Source organism: Gymnoscopelus braueri (assembly GCF_963280865.1).
Source record: "Gymnoscopelus braueri genome assembly, chromosome: 9".
Taxonomy (NCBI): domain Eukaryota; kingdom Metazoa; phylum Chordata; class Actinopteri; order Myctophiformes; family Myctophidae; genus Gymnoscopelus; species Gymnoscopelus braueri.
In genome coordinates, this window is record NC_137610.1 from 8,323,382 (window position 1) to 8,341,911 (window position 18,530).

At 43.7% G+C, this 18,530-nt stretch overlaps 1 protein-coding gene across 1 annotated transcript in view; it reads left to right on the top strand.

The window, feature by feature from the left end:
- The window catches only part of LOC308092157 (transcription factor SOX-6-like), a 152,377-nt gene that overhangs the window by 105,015 nt on the left and 28,832 nt on the right, over nucleotides 1-18,530 (top strand). Inside the window, exons 7-11 of the mRNA XM_080438010.1 lie at nucleotides 437-557; nucleotides 2,076-2,155; nucleotides 12,563-12,712; nucleotides 15,024-15,198; nucleotides 17,638-17,867. Of these exons, the coding sequence (XP_080294136.1) occupies nucleotides 437-557; nucleotides 2,076-2,155; nucleotides 12,563-12,712; nucleotides 15,024-15,198; nucleotides 17,638-17,867 (756 nt within the window). The remainder of the gene's footprint in view (nucleotides 1-436; nucleotides 558-2,075; nucleotides 2,156-12,562; nucleotides 12,713-15,023; nucleotides 15,199-17,637; nucleotides 17,868-18,530) is intronic.

Sequence of the window (18,530 nt, forward strand, 5' to 3'; positions counted from 1 at the left end):
TCTGTCTCTCCCTGTCTGTCTCTGTCTCTCTCTGTCTCTCTCTGTCTCTCCCTGTCTGTCTCTGTCTGTCTCTGTCTCTCTCTGTCTCTCTCTGTCTCTCTCTGTCTCTCTCTGTCTCTCCCTGTCTGTCTCTGTCTCTCTCTGTCTCTCTCTGTCTCTCCCTGTCTCTCTCTGTCTCTCTCTGTCTCTCCCTGTCTCTCTCTGTCTCTCTCTGTCTCTCTCTGTCTCTCTCTGTCTTTCCCTGTCTCTCTCTGTCTCTCTCTCTCTCTCTCTCTCTCTCTCTCTCTCTCTCTCTGTCTCTGTCTCTGTCTCTCTCTCTCTCTCTGTCTCTGTCTCTCTCTGTCTGTCTCTCTCTGTATCTCTGTCTCTGTCTCTATCTCTCTCTCTCTCTCTCTCTCTCTCTCTGTCTGTCTCTCTATGTCTCTCTATCTATCAGGTACAGGGCCACATGCCTCCTCTGATGATCCCAGTGTTTCCTCATGACCAGCGTTCTCTGGCTGCCGCGGCCGCAGCACAGCAAGGCTTCCTGTTCCCCCCCAGCATGTCCTACAAACCAGGTACACACACACACACACACACGCACACACGCGCACACGCGCACACACACACACACACACACACACACACACACACACACACACACACACACACACACACACACACACACACACAGGTTTTAGTGTGTATCAGAGGTGGATGCGGCAAAATCCTTATAGTAGTATAGATAGTATAAATACTCACTGTTAACTTCCATCCATTTGAGGCGGGTACAAATGTAACCAAAAGGACCCTTTTATATGCACCCTCTCAGAGTTAAATAAACACTGAGGTGTTTGCAAGTGTGTCAGGTACGGAAGTATAAAATGGGGTGAAAGTGTTTAAACGTGCTATATTAACTACTTTAGCTGGGGACCCCCTAGAACCCCTTCAAGGACCCCAGGGGGTCCCGGACCCCACTTTGCGAAGCGGTGTGATAGAGATGTATGAGGACGGGTGTTCAGGCTTCAGAGACAATAGATTCCACACAGCAGGGCAGGAATGTCTCTGTTGTGGAGCGCTGAAGGGCTTGTCACTTACACAACACATCTCCAACATGACATTTCACACACACACACACACACGCACACGCACACGCACACATACACATACACACACACACACACACGCGCGCGCGCGCGAATGCATGCGCACACACACGCAATCACATACATACACAGTACGCAGTAGCCTACGCATGCCACTGTTTCGGCATTATGCATTTATCACACGCAAGCACGCACAGTTGCATATACGTGCTGTGCAGCTACGCACATAGAGTACCTCATGCTTGCACACACACACATGCACACATGCACACACACGCTTCTCGTACCCTATATTCCTAAGGCAGGCTTCCAGTCACCACCTGCTCTATCCTCGTCCCTCACACATTCCAGTCTTCCTTCATGCATTCCAGGTGCTGCCACACACACACACACACACACACACACACACACACACACACACACACACACACACACACACACACACACACACACACACACACACACACACCATCACTTGGTATTATAATCGAAACAATGTCATTGATTTACTACCGATGTTAAAGTTAAGTGGTAGTGTATTTACTGTAATTCAAAATCTTAATCCAAATTTAATTGACAAGATTTAAGCCTGCGCATGCACGCAGTACTTCTAACATACATACTGTACACATTCATACATATTCATGCTTACAGTTCATAGATACTTACACTCAGTGTATTCATGGGTAAGTGCATGCTGATATTCCAACATGCACTGTAAGTGTGAATATTGTTTTCCTCAGCATTCATTTACACGTTTTAGTTTGTTCGATACTGTGATCGTATTTTTGTTACATTTGTGTCTGTATCAGGTTATCAGGTATGGGTGTGTGCTGTGTATGCAAATAGGTGTGTGTGTGTGTGTGTGTGTGTGTGTGTGTGTGTGTGTGTGTGTGTGTGTGTGTGTGTGTGTGTGTGTGTGTGTGTGTGTGTGTGACTATGTTAGTTTGATAACTGACAATATGTTTTGTCTTCCTGGTATTTTGACAGGTGATAACTATCCCATGCAGTTCATTCCTTCTACAATGGCAGCTGCAGCTGCATCTGGCCTCAGCCACATACAACTACAGGTAAGTCCACAGATGATGATGATGATGATGAATATTCATGATTCTTGATACACACATTTAATATAGCATCATGATCATGTAACCAGACAATGATCATACAGTAACCACATAATGATTGACACATTTGATCTGGACTTATGCTCCGTATAACATTTCAGGTGCACAAAAGAGTCCCTCAGTCTATGGTGGTTTGTTCATTAGGGCGATGGGGTGATGTTAAAGAGAGGGATATTTTCGCACAATTCTGTCATAGTGTTACGCTAAAATCTGTGACTGGCCGTTCTATAGTGTTACACGCAAAGCTGTGTCTGTTTAAGACAGTCACATCACAAAATGTCCAATCAGTGTCAAGAGTACCCCCCCTTTGGGGCGATGTCAGTCAGGTTGAAAATTGCCCTAGATCACTCTCATAGACTGTTAACACATTCCATGCCAGAGTTTAATATCATAATGTACTCACCAGTGCCAGCGATTTATTTTTTATGTATTTTTTTCACGTCGCCACAGACCTCGCTAAATACCTTATGATCGCGCGTTAAACTGTTTGTAGACACACAGGGTAGCTGTGTGAGTGGCCCAGAGAAGAAATTTTCAATCGGCGACGTTCCATTTTGCAGTAGTCGCAGTTTCTATTAAACAGCGTTCAGCGCGGAGAAAAACAACACCGAGATAATGGCGGATTTGCGGAAGCTTTAGAGCGGCGGCGGATGGGAACGAAAATCTTCAATTGACATCATTTCCGTTTCCGGTGTGCTACAATGAAATGTGTCACTGCGAGGGAGGCCTACAATGAAATGTGTCACTGCAAAAAAAAGAAGAAAAAAAAGACCACTTCCCGTAGATCTACGCGACTGGAACGCTGCGCAATTATTTAGGTTCGCGTAGAACTACGCGATTGGCAGGCAATGTCTTAAGAGCAGATTGTTTTTTGTTTGATGACGGTTGAACTTTCAACAAACTGACAACTCCTTTAAGATTGTCAATGTAAACCCAACCTGGTACAGTTCAGAAAGGCAGTACTACGTTCATTTAGAATCCTTTATTTATTTTTTAAAGGCAGCTGGATGGGACACAACAGGTATTAACCTGCCTTGATCATGATCTCGATTTGTTGAATTTTAATGAAGTTTGTTTTACTTGACACACCAACAAAGAAGCCGTGCTCCAGGCCTCTCCTAGAGCACTACAGCACATTCTTTATCTGATGGTCTGGTATTATGAAATTAATGTACTGTATTAAACATTTGTGCGTGTGGCATGTATGTAAACGTTTATTGGTAAAGTGCTTTACAAAAAAAAAAAAAAAATACATCCAAATGAACATACAGGAAATTACCAACAGGAAATGAACCCATCACCCATACTACATACAAATATATTTCAGACCATTTTTCTTTTGTGATTCAGTCTTTGTGGAACGGTAAAGCCTGCACACTCTTTTCTGGTATGCACTGTACTATATCCAATCTGCATTATTAATCCACTTCAGTATTTAATGAGCCTTTTTTATATATGAAATTAATTGTTTGGGAAGTCACAAAACTACATGTTATGCTAACATCCTTTATCTGATTCTGCGCACACAAATATATACTGTACACACACACACACACACACACACGCACACACGCACACACGCACACACGCACACGTGTACGCACTCACACACGCACGCACACTCACACAAATACACACACACTAATCCCCTTCCTTGACAATAGTTTTGGTTATTGCTTCATGCATTTGTTTTATTAACATAGCATCTCTTATCCCGGTCCTTGTCAGCTGTCTCAAACAAAAGACCGTTTATGATGAATCACTGTGGAATTCTGCCCCACCAGCGCAACACCTGGCCCAGGCAATTCATCAACATTTTTATTGCCGCTTGACACCTGTGGTTCCAAAATAGCACTTATATACATAATGGTTATCATAGAACATATTTGCTAAGAGAGAGCGAGGGAGAAAGAAAGAGAGCGAGGGAGAAAGAAAGAGAGAGAAAAAAAGAACAAAAAAGAAGGGAGGGAGAGGAAGAAACTATACAACGCCAATCCTCTCTCCCCAAAGAGTGTTGGGAATTTCACAACACAAACGTTTTACGACCCCTACTACACCTCCATTAGGAAAAGAGAGAGAAAAAAGGTCCTCAGTGAACAATGTCGCTTATTGCCTCATGTTGTGTTAATGTTAATACTCTCAGTGGTTGTGAGAATCCTTATCTGAACTTTATTCAATTTGGATTTTGGAGTTCACTTATCGAAGGCCTCATTAAGCGCTATTGAGCTAACAAAGCACCTTGCTGTGTGTGTGTGTGTGTGTGTGTGTGTGTGTGTGTGTGTGTGTGTGTGTGTGTGTGTGTGTGTGTGTGTGTGTGTGTGTGTGTGGGGAAGTGAACCTATCCTCGCTTTGAAACGATCAAAGGAGGGTGCATGGCGGGCGCGAGGTAGGAAGGGGATAAATGCCCTCAGAGATGCCGCCTCATTCATGATTATTATTTTTTCCTTTTTTTTTTAAGACAAAAAAATTATACGGAATTCATGCACGAGAGAACGGGGAGCGGAGAGGAAAAGGAAAACACCTGAATGAAAGAGGAAGCCGTCTGCAAAGTTTTAAAGCCTAGGAAGGGAAGAGAGAAAGCGTGAAGGAGAGAGAAAGAGTTTGAGACGGGAACGATCTGAAAGGGAAATTTTGTGAGACGGAGGTGCTGGCTCGGAGCGCATGTTTTGACATTGTTTTGACAACAATAGCGATGCCAAAAGTAATCAAGTCGTGATTTATGAGTCATAGCTGTCTAGTTATGGCTCTTTATCTGCAGAATTTTGCCAGTAGCGCTCTTTGTGCCGACGTAGCACTCAGTGTCTGTTGCTTTATGTGAAGCTAATTTTGAAGTGTATTCGGTGACATCTATTTTATTCGCACTTTTAAAAACAACAAATTTGTAACGACAGCATAATATTGGGTTGGGTTGTGCAGGTGAGATTTAGAAAACCCCGTGGGGTTTATAAAGTTAATCTCACCTCACTTAACAACCAAAAATACAAAGTAATAAAAAACATAAATAATACAACAATAGATACACAGTAGAAATGAAAGAGAAAAATAAATATTAGTAGAAAAGGGTGTAAGTGCAAATGGGTTCTAAAAAGAAATGTGGAGACAAATTATTCAAGAAAAAAGTAATTTAATAAGAGGATATAGATTTTGCAAATATGGTGTCACGGTCCACTCCTCAGCCCTTGGATTTTGTCTGTGTTTATCACTTTTGGACTTTTACTTTGTATTCCTGTTCTGTTTTGGTCTTTTAGTTCTGTGTAGGTTGTTGCCTTGGTGTTCTGTGTTTTATTGTGTAGTATTGTTCCTAGTGTTTCCTGTCTGCTTAGTTATCCGTACCTGTCTTGTCTAACCAGTCCTGTGATTCCCAGTGTTTCCACCTGCGTCCCCTTAGTCCCTACTAGCCTATCCCAATGTTGATTGTCTGTTGTGTTCACCTGTGTCTAGTTAGTCCTTGTCTATATTTATCCCCCTGTGTGTTTGGGCCCTTGTCAGTTCGTCGTCGTATTTTGATGTGGTTAGTTCTTGTCCCATGTGTTTTCCAAGTCTTTGTTAATTCTAGTGTACACCTAAGTCCATGCTTCCTTGTGTTTTCCCAGTGTGGGTTTGTTGAGAAATAAACCTCCTTGAATAGTCACTGCTTGGCCTGTATCTGTCGTTCTGCATTTGAGTCCTACACCTCCAGAACCTCATCGTGACATATGGGGAGTAAAAAAAATGCTGTGATATAGCATACTGTATGTATAGTATGTGCAATCTAATGCATACATTCTTATCCTTGTATCTTAGTAGGTTTTGTAAATGTCAAACTTGGTGATTCAACTGACTGATGTGTGCTAATTAATATAAAATTTGAGCATTATACTTCTGCCTGCACTATCTTAAGCCTAATGGCCTCCTTATAGCCATTGTGGTTACGCTATAGTGCTAGAGTACGCGCCCCTCCCCCTCTCAACCTTGGCCTTGCTCTCTCAATAGCTTGGCCTTCTGAGAGAGGAGACACACAGGGACACCAGCAGGTCAGCTCACAGAAACATCTGTGATGGCCTCAAGTGTTGTTCTTCCTTTTTTTTTTTTACACAATTGTACTCCTTTTCACTCCTCCCACACAGCCACATGCACGCACACACGTCTGTTTAGGGTTTCCTTTTTCAACCCGGGCCCTGTTTGCCTTGTTATTGCCATCATGCCAATTGACTATGATACAAATCATGTCACTTCTCTGTCTCAGTGTAGAACTCTTAACTCACTAAACATGTGGATCTAAGCCTAAACTTAAAACATGCCCTTTCCTCTATCTAACGTGAATGAACCCTTGGCTTGAGAAATCCTAACCCTAGAATAACCCGCAGAATAAACATTTATCTTTGTGTCATCAAGGGTATTAGGTCGCATTTCCACCAAAAATCCAGGTGAGCGCTTGAAGTGCTGTCGAGCACAACTAACGTTTCTAAGCCCTCACCCTTGTTTAATAGTACCAATCTATCTATACGATGTACTGTACAATTATTAAATGTTTTTAAACATTCACTTGCATCATAAGGTGATTAAGCTGAATGACATACAATACAGTACCTGATGTCCTCCCTACTTTCCTTGAAGATCTATGCCAGTTGTCTACGTAGGCATTTACCCCAGGTTAATAAATGATCAGCACATCAGTTTCAGTGATCTGCTTTATTCTAAAAAAAATAAAACAAATAATGATAAATAAAATTAAATAAATAAATACCCTGAATGTTTATAACATTCATGACACAGTAGGATCTTTGTCCTCCAAAGCCCTCAGTCAGCACAGCCAAATAAAATGTCCTGAAGTTCTGGACCGATGCTACTGTACTTCAAAATATGGAATATACATTAGGAGACGCATCTGTGCAGTCTCAATTGTTGCAAACTTTAGAACAGAAACATCAGCTGCCTCAAACAGCGGAAGGCTTTTTCTCATTGCTGTTTGTTCACTTAATCATGCCGTTAAGTAGATTAGTTGGTGCAGAAGTTCGGACATGTCACTTTGTTTTGTTAAGGCACCGACTTTTACATTTTGGTAATTCAACTTACATCTTACATGAGGGAAATGAATTGTCTGAATTCCTAGATTATCTGTAATGTTGATAATCTGCAGTATAGTCAGGAAGACCTACTGTCTAGGTTAGAGAATGGCAAATCATTTGGATTCCTTGACTGCCATCTGTGGCAAACTAATTGGCAGCTGTGGTCTTGGACAATGTTATATTTGTCACACAAGCGGCTTACCCTGTAAGATCATTTTCCATTCAAAGGTTGAGTTTGATCATTTGATCATTGATAATTGGTTGGTAAATACTTTGAATGCCAACATTGGCACAGCAGTAGACAGGGAATCACTGCCAAGCTAACAGTTGACACTAATCCATGACATGACCTGGCAAAGTATAGATTAGCATGCTATAATGCTATTGGCATTGTCATTTTAATGCAATAGTTTCAAATGGAAATCATCAACCGGTGGCAGGCAACTTGAAAGTCAATAACACAGTCAGTTCAGGGCTATATTTAAGTATAATACTCTAATGATTATTCAACCATGGGCTGTTTTTGTGCAACCCAAGACAAGTAATATGTCTCCATCATTAACTTCAATTCTAATACAAAATGTTGGGAAGGAAAGTAGACTGACTTAATAAGATTAGACTTGTGAACAGAACAACCCTGTTATTGTAAACTAGAGCATCATCAAGGAGAGAATAACACTAAACTGTCTCATTTGAGTTTTGACTTATCACACCATAAACAAACCATGAAGTTAAACTATCATGTTATCAGTAATAACCTGAAACCAATTGTTTCCAGAACCTCGGAGCAAGGCCTCTCCACCACCAAATCCTGCCTGTTTTTTGGTTTATCTGTCTATATATGTTATTACATGTCACTGTTTATTTGTCTCTCACAAACCAAATCCTTCTAAAGTCTGTAGGCTATTTAGCTATTTTCCTCTGCATGGGCCAGCACAGTGGCAGTCAATCCATTTACCCCATCTCATCTTCCCCCTTCCTCCCTGTGAACCTGCTGAAAAACAAAACCTCATTTGTCTGGTGGGCCATTGGGATCGATAGCTGCTTGACGCTAAAAGAGGCTAGCTAAGGGGAATCTCCACTTAGCCATCCGGGGCCAGTCAGGACTGACCACAGAAGAATGTTATGGAGTTGCAGTGTTCATTTATCCTGCATCTAATTCTGTATTAGTACTGCACACACTAGTACTGTAGTTATATTGGAAGCCTTTATGGTGACACCATCCATGTACTATTTATACATCTATCATATGAAAATTATGCAGTAGTAACACTTTAGTAGTCTGCCGGTATGTCTTTATTCCACATTGATCTCCCATTAGTGCTTGGAATGGTAGTGACAATAGCTCAGGATGCAGAGCAGATGTTTTGGATTCGGACGTATCCCAAAGTAGTTGGATCCCTGTCTCCTCCTGGCTGCGTGTCAAAGTGTCCTTGAGCAAGATACTTAACCCCTAACTGTTCCTGAAGTTGGAGCCTTGCACGGTTTCCTCTGCCGTTGGTGTACAGTATGAATGTATGTGTGAATGAGTGAATTTAATGCACAATAAAGCACCTTAAATTGTCAACATTTGCCTATTAGCCATTCTAAAACGTCATGTATTTATCTGGTGCCCATGCTATATTAGTGCTGTGTACAATACTAATGTAACAAGACACAGTCTAATGATGGCCTGCCTTCCCTGTGCTTTTTTTTTTCCCCAAACGATTCATCTTGGACTCTAGTAGGTTAAAACGTTCTCCAATACTATACATAAGTGGTGATTCAGACGGCGTTCACGAACTACAGACTATAGCACAAGGCACCACATATCCCAATTTCCTACGTTCAAACCAGGCTCGAGAACCGTCCGTCAAATGTCATCCCAAACCTCTGTCTTCCTCTGTTTCTTGTCTCTCTCTCCACACTATCACAAAAAAAAAACACATTGTCGATTTTCGAGGCTTGAAAATGATGGACTAATCATTTACATTTTAGTCAAATTAGCACTAACGGGCAAAAGCCCCAGTCAGATAAGCCAACAGGGCTCTGTTTGAGTTCCCCGTTTGTCAATTTGTAATTTAGGAAATTGCGGCATTGTCTTCCCCCATGGGGGTGGGGGTGGGGGGCTGGCTGACTGGCTGAGAGATCCGGTCCGGGGTTGTTTACGCTGCACATTAGCCTTCCCCTCTGTCACCCATCGATCTCCCACTGAACGTCTTAGGGAAAAAAACAGGAGAAAATGGCTTTTATTGTTGATCTTTTGTTTGGTGGACAGTGCGTTGTTCTCAGTGTTATTTATTGCTGCTGATGGGATTGCAGCCAGGAGCGCAACAGCAGTTTATGTGTGTACAACTGATACACGTATGTACACATACACGTACACACATACGCGTACACACGGACACATGGAGACATGCACGCACGCACGCACTCACGCATGCACACACACACACACACACACACACACACACACACACACACACACACACACACACACACACACACACACACATGATTGGCAAATGGGATGAATTCCTCTTACTTAAAAAAAAAAAAACTGGATCCGGATTGGATCCGGATGTGCACCGAAATCCCTGAACTGATGTCAACACTATGAGGTCTGTTCACCAGCTCCTCTCCTCTCCCCTCTACCCCCCCACCTCCAACAACCCAAACCAACTCCCCGCTCCTCCCCTCCTCTGCTCCTGTAAGAGTATCACCGGCTGCGGTAACCTTGTGGTTGGTTTGATTGACAGCGCGAGGCCTGCCTCGCCGACCGGCCAGCGAGCTCACTCGGAGAGAGTTCTTATGGGGAGGGAATGGAGGGGTCTCGTGTTCGCCAGAGGGCTGGCCCCCCCTTTCTCTTTCTCTCTCTCTGGGTCTGCCGCGGTCTCCAAGAAAAACAAGCAGCGTGACATCGGGGCTTTGTTTTAGGCGGCGAGGGGCCCCTTCTGTTTGCGTTTAATATCGCTCCACAGAGAGAGGAGAAAAGGGGAGAGAGGAGGTGGGGAAGGATGGAGAGGAGGAGAGGGAGAGAAAGGGAGACAGGGGATAGATCAGTACGGAGGGAGAGAGGGGTTTGGAGTGGGGGAGGATGATGATGAGGAGAGAGAGAAGGAGAGAAGTGGGCGAAGAGGAGAAGAAAGGTATATAGGAGCGAGATGAGAGAGGGGGAGACGTGAGTAGGACCAGAGTAGATGTGATGGAACAGTGGTGGTCTCACATTATTATTCTGTCTTTTTCTGTCTCTGTTTTTGGACCTCTGGTCCTCCCAGGGGATCTTGCAGTTTTGACTGAGGAGAAACTGGATCTCACAACACTGGGGCCTTTGAGAGACAGGGGGAGAGAGGGAGAAAGGAGAGATAGTGTGTGTGTGTGTGCGCGCGCGTGTGTGTGTGTGTGTGTGTGTGTGTGTGTGTGTGAGAGACAGAGAGAGAGAGAGAGAGGGAGATTGAGGCGAAGATAAGCGATCTGACCGCTAGGGGCTTCTAGGGACTGTAAGGTGGGACATACAGATAAAGACGGGACAGTATGTGACCGGATAATATGTCGGCCACATTAACACAACATCCCTGGCTGGTAGACCTGTGTTCCTTTTCCCCTCTCTCTCTCTCTCTCTGCCCTTTAGAAAGAAAGAGGCAGAGCAACAAGGACAGAGATGTTGATGGAAGGAGGCAGGTCTTACAATAGAGCAAGTAAAAAAAAGACAAAGCAAGAAGTTAAGAGAAAAAGGAATGAAAAGAGCCACGTGGTCGAGGGCCAGTTCTGTCTGGGTGGTTTTCCTGACGACTGACTCTTTGATACTGCTCCCCTCACACACTCGTGTGCTCGGAGACAGGAGTTGACAAGGGGTTGGAGGCAGTGGTTTGTCTGGGCAGCGAGCTTTGATTTAAACCCCCGGACTCGGGACCCACAGTTTCAGCTCTTGATTCCTCTTAAGTGCCTTGGACTGAAAATAAGACAAGTTATTTTCTTTTTCAGAAGGTGAACTTTTCATACGCTCCTAATGCCTGTCCAGAAAGATTTTTGTCTTAAACGTTGCTCTTTCCAAGTGGATTTATCTCTCTTTTTTTGTCTTAATTTCAGGGCCAGTTTTTGAATTGGCTCAACGCAGTACAATCTGTAGATGCATTGCAGACATATTCTAATCCTCGAATTTATTGTCCCCCACTTTTGATACAAGCACTAACAGTGAAGATTACATTAAATTCCAGGTTGTAAAACATTTGTTTACCTATATACCATCTGTTAAAAACTGGAGGGAAGCAGACCAATGTTTTAACCTTAACTCATGACCAGCCAGAGAAAAGCAATTTTTCATCCGCAAGTCAAACTCTCAGAGCTCACATTGACTGAGTATGGAGTGTCTTGGAGGGCTGTGGCCTCAGAGACCTTTGTACGTTCCTTTAGCTATTGTGTGGATTTATATCAGGACGTAAATGCATCTACAAGCTGCTGAGAGCATCTGCTGAAAGAATAAGTGTCAAAGATAGATTGGGGATCATTTAAAGGAGATGTGTTTTTTTCTGGAGCCTGATAAACAGTCGCCCCCTCAAACAAAAGTTCCATTTGTGTGTGACGCTCTCGCCAACGTGGCTACAGTATACTTCAGTCTGGGGGAAGACAGTGTGTCTGGTATTTCTGGGTGCGTGCATGTAAGTGTGTGCGTGCGTAGGTGCGTGCGTGCGTGCGTGCGTGTATTTAATGTATAATATACTGTAATAGACAGTGAGTGTGTGTGTGTGTGTGTGTGTGTTTATGCATATTATAGCGCACACACACAAACAAACAGAAATACATATTTAGTTTAGTTTATTTCAGTCAATTTTGTGGTAACAGTTTAAATTTCATAGGTAATAAAAAAAGAAACATTTCTGACCAAAAAGGTAGGCTATAGGCTGAAGCCATAGCTTATTTCGCCTACCCTTTTACATCACGCACCCATCCACAAAGACACACATAAAGCACAGAAATCAAACACAGAACACACACACACGCGCGCGCCAAACTTAGCTAGTAGCCATGCCAGGACGGGGATGAAGCAAGAGATACAACAGTATCAGGGGGAGGTGTGTGTGTGTGTGTGTGTGTGTGTGCGTCCGTGTGTGCGTCCGTGTGTGCGTCCGTGTGTGTGTGTGTGTGTGTGTGTGTGTGTGTGTGTGTGTGTGTGCGTGTGTGTGTGTGGTGGGGGGTTGTATGGTAACAGAGGAGAAGAAAGAAGAGAGAGGGAATGAAAGAGAGAGGTGGAAGCCACCATGGGCTAGCGGGCTGGCTAGCAATGCTAATAGCCTGTGGGTTTCCTCTCTCTCTCCCTGTATAGCAACTGTACGCCGCCCAGCTGGCCAGCATGCAGATCTCTCCGGGAGCCAAGATGGCTCCTCTCCCCCAGCCTCCCAACTCCACGGGCCCGCTCTCCCCCTCCGCCCTGAAGAACGACAAGAGAGCCTCCAGCCCTGTTGCTCACATTAAGGTGAGTCACATGTTGATTGTTGCTAAACAATAATTTAGAACATCGTCACTGTCTGGTACAACCGCAGTCGTGGACTTTTTGGCCGGAAATGGCCCAGTACAACTATCTGTCTACCACAGTCAGTCAGCTCCGGCACTAGGAGCTGAGAATACAGATACTTTTCTATTCTACCAGCGAATGAATTGGTGACTCATGTCTAAATTAAAGCCAGATAAGACAACAAGAATGAAAAAACAGCCATATTATGGGTCCTTAGGACCAGAGCCGAGAATCGTGATTTTAGATGGTCGCTAACTGGACCCGGCCCTGCTGTCCGAAGACTGAATCCTACCAGGGTCTTCCTCTTGTGACCCCAGGCCCCCCCACACACACACTGTCGCTCTACAATGTGAAACAGCGTTAGACCCACCGCTGTTGTGTGCTGTAGAATGTAAGGGATAAAATGGGGAGGGGGGGGGGTAATATCAACAGTCAATCAGATATAATAAAAGTGACAATGTGTGCTGCTGGCTTCATTGAATCCAGTACAAAGTAGCATGAATGAATTGAGTTGAAACCTAATGACAACAGTGATAATAAGAAACCTGAAGCCATGGAAATTTGGAAGCTGTTTGCGATTGGGACAGGCTACTTAGTCTGTAGTGTTGAATGGAAGCAGCACATGGACACACTCACACACACGCACACACACACACAAGCACACGCGCACACGCACACACACACACACACGCTCACTCACGCACATACACACACACACACAGGAACAGAAATGCACATACATAGACATCTCTCTTTATCTCTTACACACACACTCTCTCTCTCTCTCTCTCTCTCTCTCTCTCTCTCTCTCTCTCTCTCTCTCTCTCTCTCTCTCTCTCTCTCTCTCTCTCTCTCCTCACACACACAAACTGACATTGGCGTGGGCTGCCGTTTGGCTGGGGCCCAGACCTCTCGGCTGGCGCGAGCGCACACAGCTCATCTTGACTCGGCGACGAGGCAGTAATGGAACCCATGTGTGCATGCGTGTGTGTATATGTGTGTGGGGCACAGCTGTATCCGGCGTCACAATAGACCGGCGTCAGAGCTCACCGCACTCAAACAGTAGTGCAGTGCCCTCCAAAAAAAATCCCACCCCTGCACCCTCCCCACCTCCCTTCCCAAAAATCTCCAGAAACCTCCTCACGCACACGCTAAGTCTCACCCCCACCCCTGTGCCCCGATCTTAAAATACCACCCGCAGACTGAAGGCCCCCCCACCGTCCTCTCTCATCACGCTCCCCATACTCAGGCCCCCAAGCTCCAAATTAGATCGTTCGAGTTCGTTAAGCGTTCGCTCCCAACGCGAGAGGCCTCCAGTCGGCCGGTGTTGACGTGCAGGGCCTTTTTCCTTCTTCTTCCTTTTCTCATCACAACCTCTTTTTCCTAACCCTTTTTTTTCTCCAAGGGATGCTTCATGTGGTCACGAACCTTTGATTATAAAGTACAGAGAGGGACACAGGCACAGAAAGGTGCCCATTGGCTGAGACAAGTAGCTACAGTTTTTTTTTGGCGTCCATTTCAGATTTATTAGAAAGGGCAAAAAAATAATATATATATATATATATATATATATATATATATATCTGAGAAGGGGTGACTGCTCAAGTCACGGGAGGTACAGTATCACTAATGTATCATGCTTATTCTTAACCCATTAAGGCCTGAGGTTCCGATTCTACAAATGTCTTTTTTTTTTTTACTTATGTTACTATGTCAGTGGTTCTCAAACTTTTTTCATGTCAAGGACCCCAAAATGTATATGTATTTGGCCACGGACCCCCATCTCAAAATATTTTGTTCCAGGGATCCCCAGAAGCAAAGATTTGAGTTACAAACGCTTTAAAAATATATACATTAAAAGATTTGCACACATTTTCAAGATTTTTTTAAAATAGCAGATCTACAAGCTCGTAGCGCCGCGCTACGAGCTTGTAGATCTGCTATTTTTGAATAGCCAAACCGTAAAATAACATTTTTTTAGCTCAAATCTAAAAATGGTACAGATGCGTTCCCGGTCTTAATGGGTTAATAACACCGTGGAGGGTGACCCGATAGCCGAGCGGTTACGGCTCTTTGCCCATCACAGCAAGACCCTGGTTCAATTCTGTGCCGACCAGACCATTCCATTTGCTGCATGTCACTTCCAATCTCTCTCTCTCTCCCTGTTTTCTGTCTCTCTCTCTAACTGTCTGTGACTATGAAATAAAAGGCTCAAAACAAGTAATTTAATAATAAATAATGCTGATGATTCACTATCGTATTGGTCTTACAGGAGGAAGGATCGACACAGCCCCTGAACTTGTCGGCGAGACCCAAGACAGCCGAGCCCCTTCGGTCCTCCACCTCCCCGTCACAGAGCCTGTATGGCAGCAGGTCCAGCCCTGTGGGCCTGGGGAAGGGGCGCATCCCCAGCCCCCTCCCCAGCATGGGCAGGAACACCTCCCTCGGTGGGTACCCTACACACACTACACCAGTGGTGGAAATTAACTAAGTACATTTACTTAAGTACTGTACTTGAGTACAATTTTGAGGTACTTTTACTTTAGTGGAGTATTTCCTGTTTACATTTTATACATTTGAAAACATTCTGCATAATGAGTGCTTTCTACTTCATAGAATACTGATGATACCAATACTTTTGTACTTTTACTCAAGTACATTTTGAATTCCGGATTTTACTTGTAACAGAGTACTTCTACATTGCAGTATTGATACTTTTACTTAAGTAAAAAAAAATGCCCTACACACACACACACACACACGCGCGCGCGCGCACGCACGCATGCGCACGCACACACGCACACATAGAGGCATTGTTGACATCCGTACCTTCATTCAGAAAAAATGCACAACCCATTGCGGTGTTAACATTGTAACAAAATAACCCACACGAAGGCCTTCCCCTGTCTGCACTAAACACACAAGCACACACAGACAAACCCCAAGAAACTAACTACACACTGCACATTGGCTAGACTTTCCAACACCTCCAGCCCAAAAGAGAGACCCGTGTGTGTGAGATAGAGAGCCAGGAAATATGTTGGTGTGAATATAGAAAATATGTTTTTGTGTGCTTAGGGTTTTTGTGTACCACCCCCCCGCCCCACACACACACACACACACACACACACACGCGTGCACGCACACACACACTCTTGTATGTGTGTTTGTTTTACGGGAGTCCAAAGCCCTGTACTTAGCCCCAATGAAAACCCTCGTAGAGGAAGCAGTGAAACTCGGCACACGTTATTTGGCTTTTTTTTATAAGAGCTTCCCTCGCCGTCATTGTCTGGCCCCAACGCTAGACCCCCGCCATGCCCCCTTTTACCTCTCTGCATATCTGTTATTAAGACCAATCTCTGAGCCTCTCATTATCTCCCTCCCTCCTTCACCCCAGAAAACAATTTCACCAGCTCTCCTTTACCCCCCCCAACCGTGGCTTTGACGATGCCACACTTGTTGTTGTGTGTTGTGAGTTTCCTCGCGTGGCCCTGTTCCTTTTTTTTGTGTGTGTTTTTTTATGGCCACCCAAGCATTACAGTTAAAGCAGCTTCCTCCTTGGTGTGTTAATTAGACAGGGGGAAGAAGGCGACGGAAACTTTGCATCCTATTATTTTTTTGGGGTGGGGTGGGGGGGGGGGGGGTCTTCAGAAGTGTACAAACTTTAGAAGTACACCGCGGTGTACAATAAACAAGAAGGGAGGACTTTATTATAGGAAGGTTTTTTTTTCTTCAGAAAGTAAGAGAGAGAGAGAGCGAGTAAGTCAACTGGATGAGCGGAAGCAACTTAGGTGTTGGATATTTAACCAAATTTAAGTCTTTTTACTATTTAACCTGTATCTGCAAACCATCTCTCAATAAAGTATAGGATGTGTGTAAAACTCACTCAAAGCGTAATTGAAAACCATGTTCAAGTAAGGGAAAGAAAGACCATAACAGCTATATTAGAATTACAAGGTTTATATCCATGACTTGTTGTTTGACTCTCAGCTTGAAATAAACAATTTTTTAAATCTGTCAATCAAAGTGACAAACCCCAAATGGTCCTGTCAGTCAAAATGATTGACAGTTGACCAATGTTGATATTAGAACAAGGATCCCCAGCATGCCAATTTGATGTATTAACACATTCCACCTCGAGGGAAAAGAGAGCTTGGTGTGAGTCTCTCTGAAGTCAAATAGCCTAAAATGTTGCTGTAGTGTATTTACGTCTTATTTGCATCACACGTTACATACAGGGAAACTCACTGTACTACATAGCAAGAGATACAAAATACACAAAAATAGTTCAGATTTTCATTCAAAATGAAGAGATACATAACATGGGTAACGTGTCTTTTTATCTCTCCCCTCCCCTCAAGTTTTGAATGTCCTTTGTTGTTACTCACAGTCAGTGGTGTAAAGTAACCATGTACATGTACTCAAATACTGTACTTAAGCACAATTTTTAGGTATTTTTTTTACTTTACTAGAGTATTTCCAATTGTCTATACTTTTACTTCTACTCCACTACATCTCAGAGGCAAATATTGTACTTTAACTCCACTACAATTATTCGAAAACTTTAGTTCCTAGTTACTTTGCAGATATAAATTATTACATTATAAAACATACATTAACCACTTTAGCCCTATTTTATACCTAGGCTATTTTCAAACATTTTTGTACTTTTACTTTTTGATACTTACTACATTTTGATACCAATATTTTTATACTTTTGTACTTTTACGAAGTACATTTTTTAATTCCGCACTTTTACTTGTAACAGAGTACTTCTACATTGCAGTATTAAAACATTTGAGTCCTTCTTCCACCACTGTTACTCACAGTACAGAACCAAGGAAACAGCTGGTCAAACCTGTGTCTCTGTACAAACCCTTGTCCAGCAGATATTCTGTCGAGCCTTAACTCCACGGCGCTGTTCGGGGACCAGGACGCCGTGATGAAGGCCATCCAGGAGGCGAGGAAGATGAGGGAGCAGATGCAACGTGAACAGCAGCAGCACCACCACCACCACCACCACCAGCAGGGGCCCCAGAGCCACCAGGGAGGGCCACAGAGCCTGGAGGCCAAACTGTCGGCCCTCAACAGCATGAGTCTCAACAATGGAATCAAGGTCAGAGGGGAAAAGAGACACAGATTCACACACAGACCAGTGTTCATTTTGACAACGAATTTCGATGTAGTTTAGTCTAAATCAAGTCTTTTGAATACAATTTCATTTAGTTCTTGTCGTATTTTAGTAATCTGAAAAGTTTTAGTTTTAGTCGACTAAATATCAGAAGATTTTAGTCTACAGTTGATTTTGTCGTCAAAAATGTATTTTGGTGGGCCTTGATGGCGTCGTAATGGCTGATTTTACATTTGGTTGTATGCTGTAAATATCCGATCTAAATCACAGTACACACACACACACACACACACACACACACACACACACACACGCACACGCACACGCACACACACACTCAAGCTTTGCATCCCTTCTAAAATCATGTTTGTATTACTGTACGTACTGTAATTGCAGTAACAGGATACAGTAATATTCTCTCTCTCTGTCCCGCTCACACACAAACTGACACACACACACACACACACACACACACGCACACACACACACACACACACACACATGCACGCGCGCACAATAAACCACACCGAGTGAAGGAGTCCCACTTGCTCCAGTGTTTCGTTGGCCAAACATTCAAAGTTTTCCTGTGCGGTTCCTGCATGGATAAAGTGCTGCATGGCTGATAGCTGGAGCTGCTTGGCCAGGACC